The sequence below is a fragment of the Fistularia commersonii genome, chromosome 14 (genome assembly GCF_037954325.1).
Source record: "Fistularia commersonii isolate RoL2024-O1a breed Wild chromosome 14, RoL_Fcom_v1.0, whole genome shotgun sequence".
Lineage (NCBI taxonomy): Eukaryota > Metazoa > Chordata > Actinopteri > Syngnathiformes > Fistulariidae > Fistularia > Fistularia commersonii.
This window is the reverse complement of record NC_141297.1, coordinates 2,436,291-2,454,990: the sequence shown is the minus strand read 5'-3', so window position 1 is coordinate 2,454,990 and position 18,700 is coordinate 2,436,291. Positions and strand designations below refer to the sequence as shown.

The 18,700-nt window shown below is 43.6% G+C and overlaps 1 protein-coding gene across 12 annotated transcripts in view; it reads right to left on the bottom strand.

Moving 5' to 3' along the window:
- Positions 1 to 18,700, bottom strand: part of anks1aa (ankyrin repeat and sterile alpha motif domain containing 1Aa) — a 103,953-nt gene that overhangs the window by 66,251 nt on the left and 19,002 nt on the right. For 9 of the 12 annotated variants that reach the window (XM_086159605.1, XM_086159603.1, XM_086159608.1 and 6 more), the window contains exons 2-4: positions 13,971 to 14,051; positions 13,717 to 13,873; positions 12,968 to 13,033 (exon numbers count right to left, since the gene is read on the bottom strand). In XM_086159605.1, coding sequence (XP_086015731.1) covers positions 12,968 to 13,033; positions 13,717 to 13,873; positions 13,971 to 14,051 — 304 coding nt within the window. The remainder of the gene's footprint in view (positions 1 to 12,967; positions 13,034 to 13,716; positions 13,874 to 13,970; positions 14,052 to 18,700) is intronic. The other 3 variants (XM_086159600.1, XM_086159610.1, XM_086159609.1) reach the window with 2 other exon arrangements.

The following is an 18,700-nucleotide window of genomic DNA, read 5'->3' as shown; positions in this document are numbered from 1 at the left end:
CATTTAATAGCAGTCTTTAATTTGTAAGGTGTAGGCAGGGATTCAATTTTGGTTTTATATGCATATGTGGAAATGGTTTAAAAATCCCTTTCTTTAGAAGTTTTTTATAAGTAAAGTGCATTACTATATTTTTCAATACCAATGCATCCATGTGAATGATAAAAGTAAATGACACGTTTGTCAAAGATTGCTCATTAAATTCCAAGATTTTCCTTCATATCCTGGTACTTCTTTACGCCAAAACAGAGGAAAGACATGATATTTTGGTTTTCTATTGCTGAGTATGCTACTATTTTAATGGTATTACAATCATCCATATACAATCATTCACCCTCGCCTTCACATTGTAAAGGACATTCACTCATTCACACATCATGAAGACCAGGGGTCCCCAAACTTTCTCCTGCGAGGGCCAAATAACTTTTCACTTCTCTGACGGGGGCCAGTTTGTAACTAAAAGTGTTGACGATCGCAGAGATGTCTAAAAGTAAATATTTATTGTTTTCCAGAAAGCCAAACCAAAAATTAACCCTCACTGGGATCTTGACAGGGGAAAAAAAAAAAAACAGAAAATAAATAATTACATTATTAATGGAAATAAATAACACTATTTATGAAATTATAATAACCAGCTTTTCAAGTTTTTCACAGAGAATAACACCAAGGAACATTAACTTGTAGACACATCCGTTTGCGGGTCTCTCATATCAAATTCTCTGTAAAAACCAGAACTTTGAAACCCAACTGATACCAACACAACACATTTCACAACCAGATTTCATTATGATTATATTTGTATTATTATTTGCATTATAATTATAAAATCATAATGCATCTCTGGTATTGTTTGGGGGAAAAATGTGGAGGCGAGTTGTTTCCGGTAGTTTGGGGACCACTGATAAGGAGACATATGACCATTCACCCTCTCATTCACACGTCATATGGAGATACAACCATTCACCCCTTATAGACACAACTATTCACCCTCTAACTCACATGTTATGGACATTCACCCATTCACATATCATATAGAGGCATACAACTATTCACCATCTAACAGGTACTATGGGGATTCGCCCATTCACATGTCACATCGAGGCGTACGACCATTCAGCCTCTCATTCACACGTCATGGACATTCACCTATTCACAGGTCATACCGAAGCATCCATCGACTTTTGGTTGCTCATTTTTTTCAAGGCCCAGCTTGTAGTAGCTGATGTGTGAAAAGAGGCAACGGGGTGAAGTGCGGCAGTAAGTCGGAAGAGGAAACAGTCGCTTTTCAAAATAAGATCTGGATTTTCTTTGTGGACCGGCACCAAATGATCCAGGGGTTGGGGACCACTGGTCTAGACAACGTAGGGGCTCCAATGAGGCTCCGGCATATTTTTGGACAGTGGGAGGAACCCACATGTTAGATGGTTTGGAGAGAAGGTCAGAGAAGCCTTACTGAGATGGTTGGATCATCTACAAAGGGGGGATAGTGAATATATTGGTAGACGATGTGGTCCAGATGAAGACCAAAGAGAAGATTGCTGGATGTGGTGAGAGAGGATATGAAGTTATTTGTTGCGAGAGAGGAGGATACATAGAATAGTGTTAGATGGAGGAAGTTGACTCACTGTGGCGACCCCTGAAGGGAAAAGCCCGAAGGAGAAGAAGAATGTGTCACAGGGGTGCAGGACATGTATGACCGAGACAAAGTGATAACTGAGATGGTTTGACCATAAGCACTCGTTTGTTCATGTCCAAAACATGGTTGAAGATCTGGGTAGAAAGCTGCTGAAGGTGAAGCCGCCAGGCAGGAGGTCTAGCAGAAGACTAAAGAGAAGATATGAAGGTAGTTGGTGTGAGAGAGGAGGATACAGAGAATAGGGTTAGATGGAGATGGTTAACTCGCTATTGCAACCCCTAAATGGCAATATTTAAAGGAAAAGAAGAATGTGTCACGTGGGTGCAGGACATGTATGACCGAGACAAAGTGATGACTGAGATGGTTTGACCATGAGCACTCATTTGTTCATATCAAAAACATGGCGAAGATCTGGGTAGAGGGTTGCTGAAGGTGGAGCAGCTAGGCAGGAGGTCTGGAGGAAGACTAAAGAGAAGAATCATGGAGACCCCTGAAGGGAAAAAGCCCAAAGGAGAAGGGAGGAACCCGAAGACACAGGTGGAACGTGGGGGCCTCCACACAGGAATTGAACCCCACCATGATCAACTAAAGGGTATCCTATCCCCGAGTCCTGAGAGATGCAATAGTGACACAGCATTTCCCTCCCGAGTCCCCTCCCAGCGTTCAGCATCATTTATTTATCCGTCTCGAGGGTGTTTCCGAGGAGCGAGACGCTGCAGGAAACGGAGCGTCTGTTCTAAGAGCACCTCACTGGACGACGGGCCGGCGACTCGCAAGAAAAGCCGCAAATCCGAGCTTCTCTCAAGCCGACCTCGGCCAGCAGGGGGCGACCCGGAGAAAACACTCCTCACCTTTAATATAAAAACAACTTCACCGCAACTATGTGACAGGAAATCGCTTTCAGCTGTCAATCAGACTTTGGGAAAAAACGAAAAACAACGCGCTTGCCGCACGGATGGTATCGAGAGGTATCTACTTCGCCAGGAGTGTGTCGTTATATTCCTGCTAAGCAGGTTGGAGCCTGAAAGGAGGCGGAGCTTGGAGGAAACAACAAGAATAAATCAGAGTTTAAATTGATTCAAAGCTGCCTTTCTTCAGAGAAACGAAGGAAACTCGGGAATCCGTGGAACAGCTCGATGTGCAAATAAATCCAAAAAAACCACGTCAGCATGATTCACTTCCTCAAGCTTTCAGGTAAAACCACCAAACTAGTTTCAGTTTGTTTTTGTTGTATTCCAGCACTACATAATTAGTGTGCCGTGTAAAACTGGTTGGAGGTCAGTAAGTAGAACAAGAACTCACACTGGATTATAGAAACACGGATTCATTTTGACTTATTTTAAGGACGTTAAATAAGAATAACAACTTCATCCACAAGGAAACTGTTGTGCCAGAGTTACAAGAAAAATATAACAATAATGAATAATAGTAGAAAATTATATAATCAGTAAAAAAAAAAAAAAAAAAAAAGATGAAAATAAGAAAATATTTAAAAATAATTTATAGATTTTTTTTTTGTGCTTACGAGCTTCTGAGGCCGTGAAATTCCGACGCCGAAGACGACGACTTTGACGAGGCGGGAAATGGAAATTGAACGGACTTTTCCTTGTGATATTTATGTTTCATCTTTTTCATCAGCCGCGTTTCAGGCACAGTTCAGGGGAAAAAAGGCATTTCCATTATGTATTTGTGAATGTTACCGCTATGTATTCAATAAAAATATTCCGTGTAAATATCTTATGTCACAACGTGGACAACTAAGGTTTGTGGACGAGTGCGGCCGATATATGTACACGTAGATTTATTTCGTTATTTCCATCCAGTACGGCTTATATTTAGGTACGCTCAATAGTCTGGAAATAACAACAATTCACGAGCATCCATCCATTTTATCCTTGACGTTTTTGTTCGCATTGCTGTCTATTCGTGGATGTGTTTGCGGTTCAGCCGCTCATTCACACATCCGGACAATTCCGGGTTTCCATTGAACCCCATGCAGATGTTTATGGAGTTCACATCAAACCAGGGACCTTCTTGCGGTGAGGCGGAAGCGCTAACCACTCTTGTTTTGGTCCAAATGGTGCAACAAGCACTATTTTATCCAAAATCGACAATCCCCAGCAAAGAGATGCGCAGACCGTTAGCGCAGAAGACAGGAGAATCCACCAAATATTTCCAGCGCTTGAAGTGACATTTCGCAAAATGGCACCGATGACTGGAATAAGAATTGTTACCGGGCAGCGAAGGCTTCCTGGACAGTCGCTAATTCATTCAAATCCCATCTCGGGCTGCGGAGCTGCGGACGGCTTTGGACCTCAGCGCACATCAAACAAGAGGAGATTAAGATCTCCGCTGGTGTCCGCGGCTGATTGATAAACCCTGGAAGCCGGGAACATCTGGGGATTACGCCGCGTCGCGTTTTACGGAATATTCGGGGAGAGGGGAGGACGAACGGGCTAGCGGCGGCGGCGGCGGCTAACGGGAAGACGTTACCATTCCCACGAGCAGCGGCGCAGGGATGCTAACGCGGTTCGACTGCCGACCTCTGTCACGTGACGAGCCGGCTGGCGGCGGCGCAGGGCGGCGGTTACGTCAGCCTGGCCCCCCGGTTGTGGTCGTAGTAGTTGCGGTGGCGGCGGAGCAGCTGTTGCAGCTCCTGTGCCAAAAGGCTAGCCGGACGCCAGAATCAAACCCGGGTTTCTGGACCGTTATCAACCCGCGGATCTCGCACAACACATTCAGCCGGGTTTTCACATCATACAAGCATCTGTTAAGGCCGGAAATAAGCATCCCCTTCTTATTACTTTTTTTGCATTTTCTGCAATAATGCCAAGTGGAGAGCACTTCTAGTGCAAGTTCATGCAAGGAATCTATGGGATTTCTTGCCAGCAGACACTTCGACAGGACGATTAGATAAGCTAAACCTTGCAGGTTCCCCCATAGGGGAAATTGCTACACCAGCGTAACGGCTATAATATTAAAATTTGGAACAAATAAAATAAAATGAATATAGATCGAGAGACATTAGAAGACAGAAGAAAGCAAGACATCCACGAATGAATAGACAGCAGATAATGGACAACATAATGGAACAGTAAGAGTGAAAAATACACAACCAGAAGTATATAAATAGAGTGAGAATATAAGAATGACAAGAAATAAAAATAAACAGAAATAAGCAAGATGCGAGCAGGTTGGGACTAACAAGGATTAGAAAGACAGCGGAGTTAGGTTGTGACATGTGAACGGGTGAGGTAGTGAGGTGGTGGAAGCAGCAAGGATGCAGCTCAGGCCGGTCAGAGTTGTACAGTCTGATGGCCAAAGGAGCACAAAGGAGCATCTAAAGGGTTCGGTTCTGCACCGCGTTGGGATGAACCGTCGGCTGGAGGAGCCGCACATCGGCCGCAGCTCGTGGCGCAGGATCATCCAGGATAGGTCCTGGTTCAGTCCGACCACCGAGCGGGCTTTCCTAACTAGCTTGTTGAGCCTGTTGACCTCAGCAGATCTGGCACCGCCCCGCCAGCACACTATACCAAAGAAGAGTGCTGGCTACCATAGACTGGTAGAAGGTCTTGAGGAGCTCCAGACACCTAACGACCTCAGTCTCCTCAGGAAGGACATCCTGCACTGACCCTTTCTTTGGAGTGCATCACTGTTGTGTGACCAGTCCAATTTATTGTTGATGTGGACCCCGAGGTACTTGTAGGAGTCCCTACAAATACCTTGATCCTGCCTGCCAGGTACCAGGCAGAGAGGACAAGCGAGGGGTCGAACCGCCGGCTTTGCCTTCCCCGCAATCAGACGATTGGTCTAGGAGACGTCGGAAGCAGTGATCCTGACGATCTGAAAGTCCAAGGCGGCAACCTTGACATTTTAACAGCTGCGTACAAATCACTTGTCGAATCTGTCTTCACCTTCAACGTCTCACCGAGGTCAAAAACAAAAATCCGTCCTGTTGCGGGTTTTCGTTTAATCATCCGATATGCTTTTAAGCAATGTCCTCAATCCAGCTATGTGTTGTAAAGTTGATGTCCTGATGTTTGTACAGCTGATCTATACTTGTATGCTCAGGGTCCCCCAGTGGCGTTGAGAATACGGTAGCCTAAGTCGCTTAGCTGACTTCAAACATCCCAAAGTCAGACATATATAACAAGAAACAGGACTACGCCATGGAACAATGAAAGGGAGAACATCATTTTTGCACGGACAAAAATCCCCCAAATGGCATAAAACGGGCGTAAACAAAGGATGCGGTACCCAACAAATCCTTCCGCCAAGCTCCAAAACAAGCTAACCCATGATGTTTCAAATTTTACATCCCACTGATTCAAGTCAATTCTTTTTGTTTTTTTAATGGTTTACAGTCAAAAACACGGTAGAGTGAATTTCCAACGGCATTATGCATTGTTTTTTCTTCGGGGGGGTACATTGACTTTTCCGAAACCCCAAATTAGGGACATGAAAAGAAAGTGTCAAAAACATAAAATGCGCCAGGGGTTGAACGAATTATGACATTTGTGTCAAATTCAATGGCAGCTAATCGTTAAATGGGTTAATAGTCACACAAATTCGCTTTTCATTTAATTGATTTCACTGTTTGTTGAATTGCTAACATAAAAAAAAAAAAAAACTTGCACTTTAAAGGAGGAAACTCGTGATATAAAGACGGGCCGTGATTCTGCACTTTTTTTTTTTTTTTTTTTTTTTTTTTTTTGGACACTGTCGGGCATTCCAGCCCAAACTGGTCTTGCAGCGTCGCAATGAGATGAATGTCTAACTGGCTTCCTGCCACGCTCGCTAATTCTCTTTACAGTGGACTTTTCTTCCCCTTTACAAGAAAGATTACCCACCCACCCCTCCTCCCTCTTCATACTCCCCTTGATTAAATGGGACGTACTTTTCAAACTCCACTAACATAAAAGCCTTGTTTTTTTTAATCTCGGATAGGATCTCCGAACCCCCCCTCTTATGTAGCTAGTAGCCGGGGCGGGCCTGGAAGGCAGGCGACGCCCTAGGACTTCAAAAAAAATTGCTAATGTGAGAAACAGGGATCTCTTGATGCCTCTGCGGGGGCTGCTGAGCGGTGCTTGGAGGGCTGTTGTCACGACACGCAAAGGAACATTTAGGGGAAAACAAGGACCACAAGGTGTGGGGCAGGGTGAGGTCTAGCCGGTTTTTGCTCAGCGAGCAGGTCCAAAAAAAAAAAGGTCCAAAAAAATTTGCCCCAATGAGGGCCAACTGCTTGTAAACTGGAGCCTCACCAAAAGAAAAAACATCTTTGTAGCTAGAAACATTTCAGATTATCATCGTCAAAATCTTCTTGTCTCAACTAGCTTGGATTTTCTTCCCTTGAAGACGTCTCACCTCTCATCTGAGTGGCTTCTTCAGACTCCCTTCGACCTAGTTTCTGCACAACAACTCTCCCATTTGCATAACAAGCCGTCGTAAGTTAGACCAGCCCCCGACCCTGGTGGTTACTTTCGGAAATTCCCCACAGTTGATTTTTCAGATGAGGGGTGAGACAACTTCAAGGAAAGAAAACAGGAGTCCAGTTGTCACAAGAAGACTTGACAAGAACTGCCCGTGACCTGGATGACAGAGAACCTCGGCATATATGAGAGACATTCATTTTGCAGGGAGGGCTAGAGACTATCCTCATTGGGCAAGAGCTCGACTTCACCCCGGACCGATCACAGGGCCACATATAGAAACATACGAGCATTCACTTCCTCGTTTATAGCACAAATAGGCATACGTTTGCGCCCTCAATCACACAGCAAATAGAGACATACAACGTTTGTTCCCTTTCACACAGCAAATAGAGACATACAACGTTTGGTCCCTCGTTCACACAGCAAATAGAGACATACAACGTTTGCTCCCTCTTTTACACAGCAAATAGAGACATACAACGTTTGCTCCCTCGTTCACACAGCAAATGGAGACATACAACGTTTGCACCCTCATTTACACAGCAAATAGAGACACAACACCATTCACTCCTTCACACATCATCTAGAACAGGAGTGTCAAACTCATTTTCACATGTAGGGCAACGTGTAATGGTATAAATGTAACCAAATGTAATGTTAAATTACTCTGAATTTATTACTCATTCAAATCCAAAATGTTCCATATGCATTTGCATGGATGTAAAAAAAATTATGTTTACGAGTTGCTCCGCTACAAAGCTAGCTTTCACTGCTGCAGTGTTTTTGGATGCAGCTTTCGTGAACACATCGCAGTTTTGCTTTTAATTCTTGGACAATTTGTTTTTCTTCAGGGCTAACTTTAGCATTCTTAGCTCCGCATTTGGTGTCAAAATGCAGAGGTAAATTGTACTCTTTTTTTTTTTCTCCTTGAAGGACAAACATGGATTCGCCTTCCCATTAACTCTATATAAAAATAAGAATAAAATTAACAAATAACAAAAAGTCATAATAAAATGAAAAGTAAAATTAAAAAATAAAAATAATAAAATAAGAAATCATAATAAAAAGAACAGCAACGATAAAAAAATAAAAAGAATAAAATAAAAATTCAGAATAAAAACAACAGTAAAGATAAAAATAAAAATAATAAAATAAAATTAATCATAAAAAGAGCAGTACAGATAAAAATAAAAAGAATAAAATAAAAAAATAATAAAAAAAGAACAGTAAAGATAAAAAAAAAACAACATAAAAATTAAAGGTTTATAAAAATATATGAAACATATATACATGTGCATTTACAAATACATGTATATGGTTACATGTAGTAATTTTGTATAAAAATATCAGAGATAACCAAGAGCGTGAAAATAAATACTGATAGTGAAAAAGTGAGCTGAACTTCCATGAACACACATATATCCATGCTTTTCGCCAGCTTTGTTTTGATTATTCAGCATCACAAAATGCATCCCATAATGTTCCTCCTGTGTTTAATTAAATGAATTAGCGCAACGCACATCGCATCTTTTAACACAAGTTCGTATCCAATGCAGATATCTGAGCGGGGGGGGGGGGGGGGGGTCATCTTAACATATATTGTATTAGACAAGTGACCTATATATGGAATATGGCGCCGGGGTGCGAGCTAGCGTGACACGGGTCCGGGCAGACCGAGGGCTACGGCTTATTATGGGATAACGTACACAAAATATGGTAATTAAGGCAACTAAATAGGTCAATGAGTACTTAAAGCGCCGACCTCAAAATAGAAACAGCTCCACGGCGCAGGTTGTAACCCTTTGCAAACTTTTTATGCTGCCAAACGGGCAAAATCCCGACACGAGCCGGTAGAAAAAAAAAAGGAAAAAGTAGAGCGGAAACGGACATATAGTTTGATCCGGCGCCGCCGAGGACAGCCGGGACGAATAAACATCGGTCTGGCTCGCTTCCTGGACCGCCGACGACAGGGAACTGGATCGGACCCAGAACCCTCCGATGTCCCGAGTGTCCCTGAAGTGAAAGTGCCAAAAAATAAAAAATAAATAAAAATAAAAAACCCTTCCCCCCCCCCTTCGGAGTCCCATGATACACCTTTCTGCATCCGACGAGCTCCGTCATCCCCGCCAGGTCACTCGCCGCCGCCGCGTGACCGATAAGCTGTGACACGGTTACCATGACGACGTCCCGCCTCTTCCCCTGCTCGGGCGATGTGGCGTCGGAGGTGCGAGTGTGCGTACACGCGTGAGCGGTGTGTGTGTGTGTGTGTGTGTGTGATGATGATGCAAAGAGACTGGCACACCCCCTACCCCAGCTTTCCTCTCTCACGAGACGGCTCTCTTGGTTTTTCCGCGATGAAAGTGGAGCCGGCGGGGGTTCGTCCCCGCCCACCCGCCCACCCGCCCACGTGACGCCATCAAACAGACCGAGAGCATCCTCCAACCCCGTTTTTTTTTTTTTTTATTAATTCATAACTCGGCATCCATTATTCATTCCCCGTGACCAGGTAGTCGTCCTCCGCCCCCTGTCCCAGAAATATACCTCGAGATCGCGAGGTCTGCGGGAAAAAGGCTCGGGACGGCACTGCGAAGAGAAGGCAGGCTTCCCATCAAAAACGCTAAGAGGATTAGACCGGGGGGCAATGTGACCATGTTCAAAAATAGTGTGCGGCTTTATCTACGGGCCTTGGTGGCTTTCCAAGCGATGCCCGCTGAAAATGCAATTACAGGGGGGGGGGGAATGGGGAGGGAGGGCGCCACACCGACGGAGATGCTGCCCCGCGGCGTGCACAAGGCTGCAGGGGTTAACCCACCCCCGGCTAACCGCCGGAATAGCTCGCCGCTAAAATCAACTCCTATTTAGCAGATGGATAGACAGCATTCGTGCCGGACGCTTAGGAATCAATCCTTTCCCAGGTGAGTCGGATCGACCGCGGAGGGAATGGATGAAGCCCGGCGAGCGGTGCCTTGACGGTCGTTTCAGTCCGGAGAGGAAACGTGATCGGGTGCGAAGGGAACACTTTGCATCGGGTGCGCTCAGTACGTCGATCGTGAGCTAGCGGTCGATCGCTAAGGTAGCGTGGGTAGATGGCATGGCATTAAACCGTAAACGTCGGCCTGTCATCTTCACTATGAAATATGTCATTTGACAAACAGTCGGTCTGTCCAATCTCACCTTTTCTGACAGGCGTGCACAGAACGACGCGTTCTAGCAAGCTAGCGAGTTAGCCTCCAATTTATGTCCTCTAAAGTTACGGGTATAAAAATGAGTGTGGGAGCTGGACCAAGTAAAAAGACTAAAACATACCACTTCCATTGGATTTTTTTTTTTACGATGTCATTTTCAAAGTGTGTTCGCCTCATCTGCCATTCTGCCATTGCTATACCAAAAAAAAAAAAAGGAAACGTGGAGCGGCATTTTCGGGTCGTTCATAAAAACTACAACACTAACTTCTCTCCGGAAAGTGAGTTGAGAAGGAAAAAGGTGAAGGAACTAAAATCCCAGCAGTCATTTTTCTCACGGCTAACTTCAACTGTGCTGCCGATTCCATTCAAGTCGTCAGAATAAGGTTTTTACCAAAAAGTAGTCTGTTGTAGTGCGTCATAAAGGTGCATGCAGTTATGCAAGATCCCCAAACATTTATTGTATTAAGTATACTCAGTAGATATATCAATAAATGTATATTCAGCAAGGCGAAAAAACGTGTGTGCACCCCTGCTTTACATCGACTGGTGTGCCTAGATTGGTTAAAAAAAAAAAAGGTGGATTCATTTAATCATCTATACCGCTTATCCTCCACTCAGGATCGCAGGCATGTCATTGGGCGACTGGTCCGGTCACCGGCCAATCACAACCATTCATAAATTATATACAAGCATAAAACCACTCATTCACAAGTCATATAGAGACATTCAACTCTTACGTCTCACTCATAACGAAGCATAAAACCACTCATTCATCATTTATAGACCCAAACAACCAGTCGCTGTCGCGCAGACATCGTATAAAAGCATAAAATCACTCACTCACAAGTCATACAGAGGAATAAAACCCATTCACTCCGTCGCTCATGTAGCAAAAAGAGGCCAAAAAGTTATTCATTCATTCACATGTTATATTGAGGCATAAGTGACAGTCCAGCTACTGCGGACACGAAAAAAGCAAATTCGGTGATCCCTCGCTATAACTGTTTACTTTTCACGGTTTCGCTACTTCACGGATTTGCATGGTGCGTTGTGTTCTGCATTCTGATTGGCTAAAAAAGTCACTGTGCTTCTTCTCTACCTGTGCGTCAATAACGTTGCAGTTTAATACGTACGTAAAACAGCTTGCCAAATTTACATCACGTCCGTGCAAATTCTCTTGCAATTTCGAGTTTCTCTAAAACCCATAATGTTGACAAAACGCTCTGGAGCGACAAAAGGGCCCAAAAGTTAGCGGAAGATGCTATCTATCGCAGATAAAGTTAAACTTCTGGACATGCTAAGGGAAGCTAAAAGCTATGCGGCTGTAGGTCGGCATTACGGAATTAATGAATCTTCCATTCGTTTCATAAAGAAGGAAAAAAAAAACATAAGTACGACAGCAGCAATGTATAATAGAGTATTTAATTGTCTAACAATTGTAAAAAAAAAAAAAAAAAAAGGTTTCTACTTCATGGATTTTGCCTATCACAGGTTCTTTTTGGAACGTAACCCCGCGAAAAACAAGGGTTTACTGTAACATCATTTCCGGCCGATAAGCCGCTACTTTTTTCACACGCTTTGAAAAAATGATGAGGCTAATTTATTGTTTGTTTTTTTTTTTGCGCTAACGAGCTTCACGCCGCTAACACATTTAGCCTGGTCACATCGACACCGATGAGACTACCGTGCAATTCCGACGCCTAAGAAGACGACTTTAACTGTTTTAGTGCGCAGGAGGAAGACCGGGATGGAGATACGCCGGAGTAGGACAAGGCGGGAGAGGAAAATTTAATGGACTTTTCCTTGTGATATTTATAATTCATCTTTTGCGTCAGCCGTGTTTCAGGCAGAGTTCGGGGAAAAAAAAGCATTTCCAGTACATATTGTGGATGTTACCGGTATATTCAATTACAATATTCCGTGTAAATATATCATTTTACAACGTGGACAACTAAGGACACTTTATAAACAACCACAGCCTATATATGTACACATATATATATATAAATTTTGTTATTTTTATCCGGTGAGGCTTATATTCAGGTGCGCCCAATAGTCCGGAAAATATTGTATTTCTTGCGTATCAAATGCGACGAACGTGCTTCTTTCCACCTCGCCGTGTTGTCATATAACTGATGTTTGTCATTGATGCCGTTCGTTTGAGTGACAACGAAGCAAATAATAAGTCAAAGAGCCACAAAATCAAATCGTTCAGACATTCATCCTGCAGGAAAACATCAATCTCCTCCGCAGCGCTCGCCGGTCGGATATGACAGAAAGCTTCCAGCAGCCGAATCCATCTTTCACTTTTCAGCCGTCCAATTTATTTAATGTCCTTTCTTTAACACGGAATCTGTCATAATTGATCGTAAGGCTTGTATTTTCTCCCCTAGGTGAGATTAAGGAAACGCACGCCATGTCGTCGCCCCTGAACAGACGGGAAAACACAACATCGGGGTGAATTTACGCTCAAAATTTTCAACACGGAGCGAAAAAAATAACAAAAAACAATGCAAAAACTGAGAAATTAGAGGTGAATGCGGCGCCGCGTGCGCGGAAAAAACGTCATTGCCAGGCAAGCCAGCGAAGAAAAAGCAGAAACCAAGAAATCTGGGGGTTGGAGCGGAGGCGTCCACGTGTCGCCGCGGCGACGGCAAGCCAGCAAAGCGAGGGCGGCGTTTTGAAAAAAGAGACGTTACGCAGCACTGTTTACACACCTTGGCGTTAATATAGGGGTCAAAGGGCCCGCAGCGTTTGAACTCTTTAGGGTCTACAGAGCTCTGCTGGAGGGATGGAGGGAAGGGGGGGGGAGAAGATAGAGTGAACGGCTGCAGGTCGGACAAGCAACGAACGGATGATGATCACAACTGGTTAAGGAAATAAAACAGATATGAGTTAATCGATCACGTGAGCCGGAGGGGGCAAGGAGAGATGACACACCGCGAGGAGGCGATTAATTTCCGGTTTAAGGTAGTTAAGCTTGAGAAACCTCAGGATGGGTCATTTCTCCTGGTGACCCCGCTCCCCAATTCCCAGAACGAAAAAAAAAAAAGGGCCCAGAAACGGCGTCGCGTGAAAAAATAAGAATAAAAATTAAAAAAAAAAAAAAAAAAACAGCCACTTCCTCTCACGGTTATCAGTCGGGTCACGATGCTGGCTGGATGACATTCACTTAGTGCAAATACAGAGCGAAACAAAAATAGAAGGACACACATGCCATGCTGAACAGTGAAGTGAAATTTTGAAAAAAAAAAAAAAAAAAAAAAAAAGTGTGGCTTCCCGTCACAGGGAGAAATGACTCGCTCAGCGAACGCACTGATTCAGCTTCGGTTTAACCGATTATTTTTTTTGGGGGGGGGGGGGGGGGGCTAAAATGAACTTCATGATTTGGAAAAATCCCGGTACGACAATAAAAAAAAAAAAAATTAAAAAAAAAAAGTCGCTAAGGGACGAATGAGGCGGGGACCTGTTCGTTGACTTTGGGGTGCGAGGGTCCCTGGTGGATGAGCAGCCGGACGATGTGCTCGTCGCCCTTCCACGCCGCCAGGTGCAGCGGGTAGCAGCCCTTGCTGTCGGCGATGTTGGTCAAGGCCTCGTTTCGGAGCAGCGTCTCCACCACCTCGCTGCGCAGACACACGACGGGACGGGTGGGTCGGAGTCCCGCCTTAGACGCGGCGGCGGCGGGGGGGGAGTCGATCTGTCGATCTGACGATCACGTACCTGTGTCCGTTCAGGGCGGCGTGGTGCAGGGGGGTGTATCCGTTGCTGTCCACGCAGTTCACGTTAGGGCCTCTCCAGATGCTAAAAGAAGAAGACGACATCGGTTAGTGTATTTTTCACGCCGTAAGGCGTACTGTAATTTCCGGACGATAAGCCGGGACTTTTTTCCCGTAAACAACGATGCGGCTGATATATGGACTTTTTTTGGGTGGGGGACGCGAACGAGCTTCACGCCGCTAAAACGTTTATCCTCGTCACATCGGACCGATGAAAGGAGCGGGAAAATTCTGAGTCCGTTCAACTACGACACCGAAGAAGACGACTTTGACGGTTTTAGCGCGCAGGAGGAAGCCCGAGATAGCCATCGGCTAGCCGCTAACAAGCTTCACGCCGCTAAAACGTTTATCCTCGTCACATCGGACCGATGAAAGGAGCGGGAAAATTCTGAGTCCGTTCAACTACGACACCGAAGAAGACGACTTTGACGGTTTTCGTGCGCAGGAGGAAACCCGAGATAGCGATCGGCTAGCCGGTGCGGCTTTTATTGAGGTGCGCTCAATAGTCCAGAAATTACGGTACTTAAAATTAGACACTGTACAACAGTAGTCTGAACGGCACTAAACTCTGCCCGGAGGTGCTTCTGTGCTTCCACAACCTCACTCCCTCATTTGCATCCTGCTTCTTCTTCTTCTTCTTCCTCTTCTTCTGCTCTCGTCTTTTCCCTTCAGGGGTCATCACAGCGAATCAACCCTCTCCATCTAACCCTTTTCTCTGTGTCCTCTTCTCTCACACCAACTAACTTCATATCCTCTCTCACTACGTCCGTCAATCTTCTCTTTGGTCTTCCTCTAGACCTCCTGCCTGGCAGCTCCACCTTCAGCAACCTTCTACCCAGATCTTCACCATGGTTTGGACATGAACAGAGCCAAACCATCTCAGTCATCACTTTGTCTCGGTCATACATGTCCTGCACCCCTGTGACAAATTCTTTTCCTTTGAGCTTTTCCCTTCTCCATCTAACTCTATTCTCTGTATCCTCCTCTCTCACACCACCTTACTTCATATCCTCTCTCACAATGTCCATTAATCTTCTCTTTGGTCTTCCTCTAGATCTTCAATTCCAGCATCTGTCTACCAATATATTCACTCTCCCTCCTCTGTACGTGACCCAACCATCTCTGCCTGGCTTGTCTGACCTTCTTTCCAAAACATCCAACTGAAGGACCCATTCCTGATCCTATCCATCCTGGTCATCCCCAAAGAGAACCTGGACATCTTCATGTTTGTGACCTCCAGCTCTGCCTGCTGTCTTTTTTTCATTGTTACTGTTTCTAGGCCAAACAGCATTACTGTTGGTTGAATATGGGTTACACAATGTTAGATAACTAATAATGTAGTGCTAGAATACAACGTTGTTCCAACCTCACACTAACTTCAGGTGCCTGCTATCGCTGGTAACCATTAACCAATCAGAGAACAGTATTACCTCCACCTCTTTTTATAATAGCGGTACGTGCTGTACTTCAACATGATATTTCTGAGCCACCCCAAAAATGGTACATGTTAAGAGACATGCTTACGAAGAGGAATTCAAACTCAAGGCTATCAGTCACGTAGCAGATGATGGGAATCGAGCAGCCAATAAAGAATTCAACATGAATGAATCAATGGTGCGGAAGTGGATGAAGCAAGCAGATGAACTGTGCCAAGTAAAGAAACCAACGTTTCCAAGGGAACAAAGTGAGATGGCCACAGTGAGAGGACAAAACAGAACAGGATAATGACTTGAGTAAAGTTCGACTAAGCTATTTTGCTTGGCTTTATATATCGTTTTATCATGCGCCTTATAGTGCGGAGCGCCTTATGGTACGCAAAATACAGGTTTCATAATCAGGGTAAAATAAAACGCAAACGTTTGTTTGTTTGTTTGTTGCAAAACAATGTTTGTTGCTCAAACGAGCTGCAGTAGAACTTACAAACTCCCCAAAACATCAACAAATGAGCCGACAAACCGTTGCAAACAAGCTTTGCTGCACAAACAGACAAACAAACAAACAAACTCACAGAGTTTCTGCGTTTTAGCGTAGCGACAGTCGTACGTGCTACTCCGCGTTCTTAAGGTCATTCATCACTGTGTTCTCCTGTTATAACCCTTTTTTTCAGTAAACTAGCCTTCATTATGGCTCCCAAAAAGCTAAAAGTGCTGATGCTAGTGGTGCTAAGAAGAAGTTCAGAAATACAGTGGACCTGGGAAAGGAAATACTAGCTAAACGTGAGTGCGATGTGGATATCACAGATCTCCCCAAGCACAATAACACGGCTAAATCAACTATCTGTACCATCCTGAAGGACAAAGATGTGCTAAAGATGGCTGATGTGGCTAAAAAGGGCGGCTACATTAATGACGCAAAGGTCTCAAGTCTTAGAAGATGCAGAAAAGTGATAGTTTGGATGAATGATAGACAGCTAGCTGGAGCTAGCGTTAGCGTTACCGAGGGTCTGATATGCGAGAAGGCTTCAGTTTTGCTGATTCAGTGAAAGAAACGTGAGTAAAAGAAGAGAAAAAAACTCAATAACATACATTATTTTTAATTCCTTTCTGTATTTCTGCCCCAAATAAAAACATAAAACCATTTCAATGGAGATTTTTGGGGGGGCTGGAGAACAGAACAGTGGGATTTACATTGATTTCATTGGGAAAACAGTCAAACAGCAAATGCAATTCATAAGCCGAGGTTTTACTGTAATTACATTTAGATTTGAAATCCATATTACGATGCAGTTTACCGCAAAATAATGCCGTCAGATGAACGGGGCAGGCGGGATGGGGGGTGATTTAAGAAGATAAAGCACATTTGGTGCAACCGGAGCGCCTGGGATCGGGATGCGAAGCAACCCCGAAAGACCCTCCTAAATAAATAATTTGGCGAGAAAATCCCGGCGCGGCTGAACCAAATATCGCCTTGCACGGAAAAAAGGCAGCCGAAGAACCTCAGAGAGAATCCGTCATGAACGGAAGAGGGACTTTTGAAAGATTTACACAGCTTATTATATATTATAGAAAACTAACGTCGCCCCCGATGTCAGACAACACGGTGAATAATGGATGTTCGGACTTTTTGATGTGCGCGCAGCTCGTGGAGAGGAAAAGCACCGCCTCAGGCTGACGGGGACTTTTTAAAACCCGTCAAGGGTATTTGGATATGAAGATGAAGATGCAACTTCTGATAAAAATGTCAATTAAAAACGCCAGTGGGGCTACACAAATCCAATGATCGTGGATGTGTGTTACGTCGCTAACGCTAGCCTAGTTAGCCACACGTATCCACAGGGCTTGATCTACTGCAGTGTCCACAAAACAGAATGCAAAAGTGTTCCCCCAATTTTATGTTCTTTATAAACAATTTTGAATTATATAAAAAAAAATCCTTAAAACCCACGGAAAAGGCCAAAAACCAAAAAAATATACAGTTTGATTTGAGATTTCTTGTGAACCACCAAGTTAAATACATGTTATATTCCCCTTGCAAGTTTTTGTTTATTTATTTTTTATTTTTTTTATTTTATTTATCTATCTATTTATTTAATTTTTTTCTTTTACTTTCATTTTTGTCTCGCATTAAACATTCCTCACAAACCTTTAACACTGTTAACTTCTGATTACATACAGAATGAATGTCCTAATGTCCTTTACGCCCTTATCCCCAATCGTTTCATTGACATTCGATTCTACCTTGCCATGTTTGTTTGTACATATGTATATTTGTTTATACTGTTTATGTTCAATAAAAATAAATAAGTAAAAATGTACTGCACTGTCGGACATTTTTCTTATGAATATTAAATAAATGTTCTGTAAAGAGGGTCATATTTGGTGAGGTGTACCGTTCTTTGACTCATTGTGCATTAAATGCAAATGAACGATTTCATTTTTTTTTTATTGCAAATGGCATTCTTTTCATGTCTTAACACAGAAATCAAATCTAAAATTATAAAAATCACTTTCGAAAAAAAAAATTTTGAAAGATTAAACATATTTAGGTTCATTTGAATCATTACATATTGTTCACTATTACATGTTCACTATGAACTTCTAAATTAAAAGCATGTGAAAATAACAGTATTATTCAGAAGCACAAAACACTGAGGGCCATATGAATCCTTGTTGTCCATGTTGTTCTCTCTACTGTCTATTTATTTGTGAATTTTTGTAGCTGCTATTTTCTAATAGTCTTCTTATTGTCCCTTTATTTATATTCATATTCATATTTATTCAAATGCATCCTCAGGCGACACAGACTGGTGTCTCTCTGAGCCGGTCCCAAGCCCAGATAAATGCAAAGGGTTGCGTCAGGAAGGGCATCCGATGTAAAACTTTTGCCAAAACCAAAATATGCGAATCGACCATAATAACCAGATCATGCCGGATCGATCAAACCGGGTTAACAACGACCGCCATTGGTACCGATGACCTACAGGGTACCAGTGGAAATTGGGCTACTGTGGGTTAAAGAAGGAGAGGAGGAAGAAGTGGTACTGACAAGAAGAGAAATGGAATTGGAGTTATCTTGAAGGAGGAGTTTGTTAGGAACGTCCTAGAGGTGAAAAGAATGTCAGATAGACTTATGAGTCTGAAACTGGAAATTGAAGGTGTGATGCTCCATGTTGTTAGTGGCTATGCCCCACAGGTGGGATGTGAATTTGAAGAGAAGAAGTAGTTCTGGAATGAG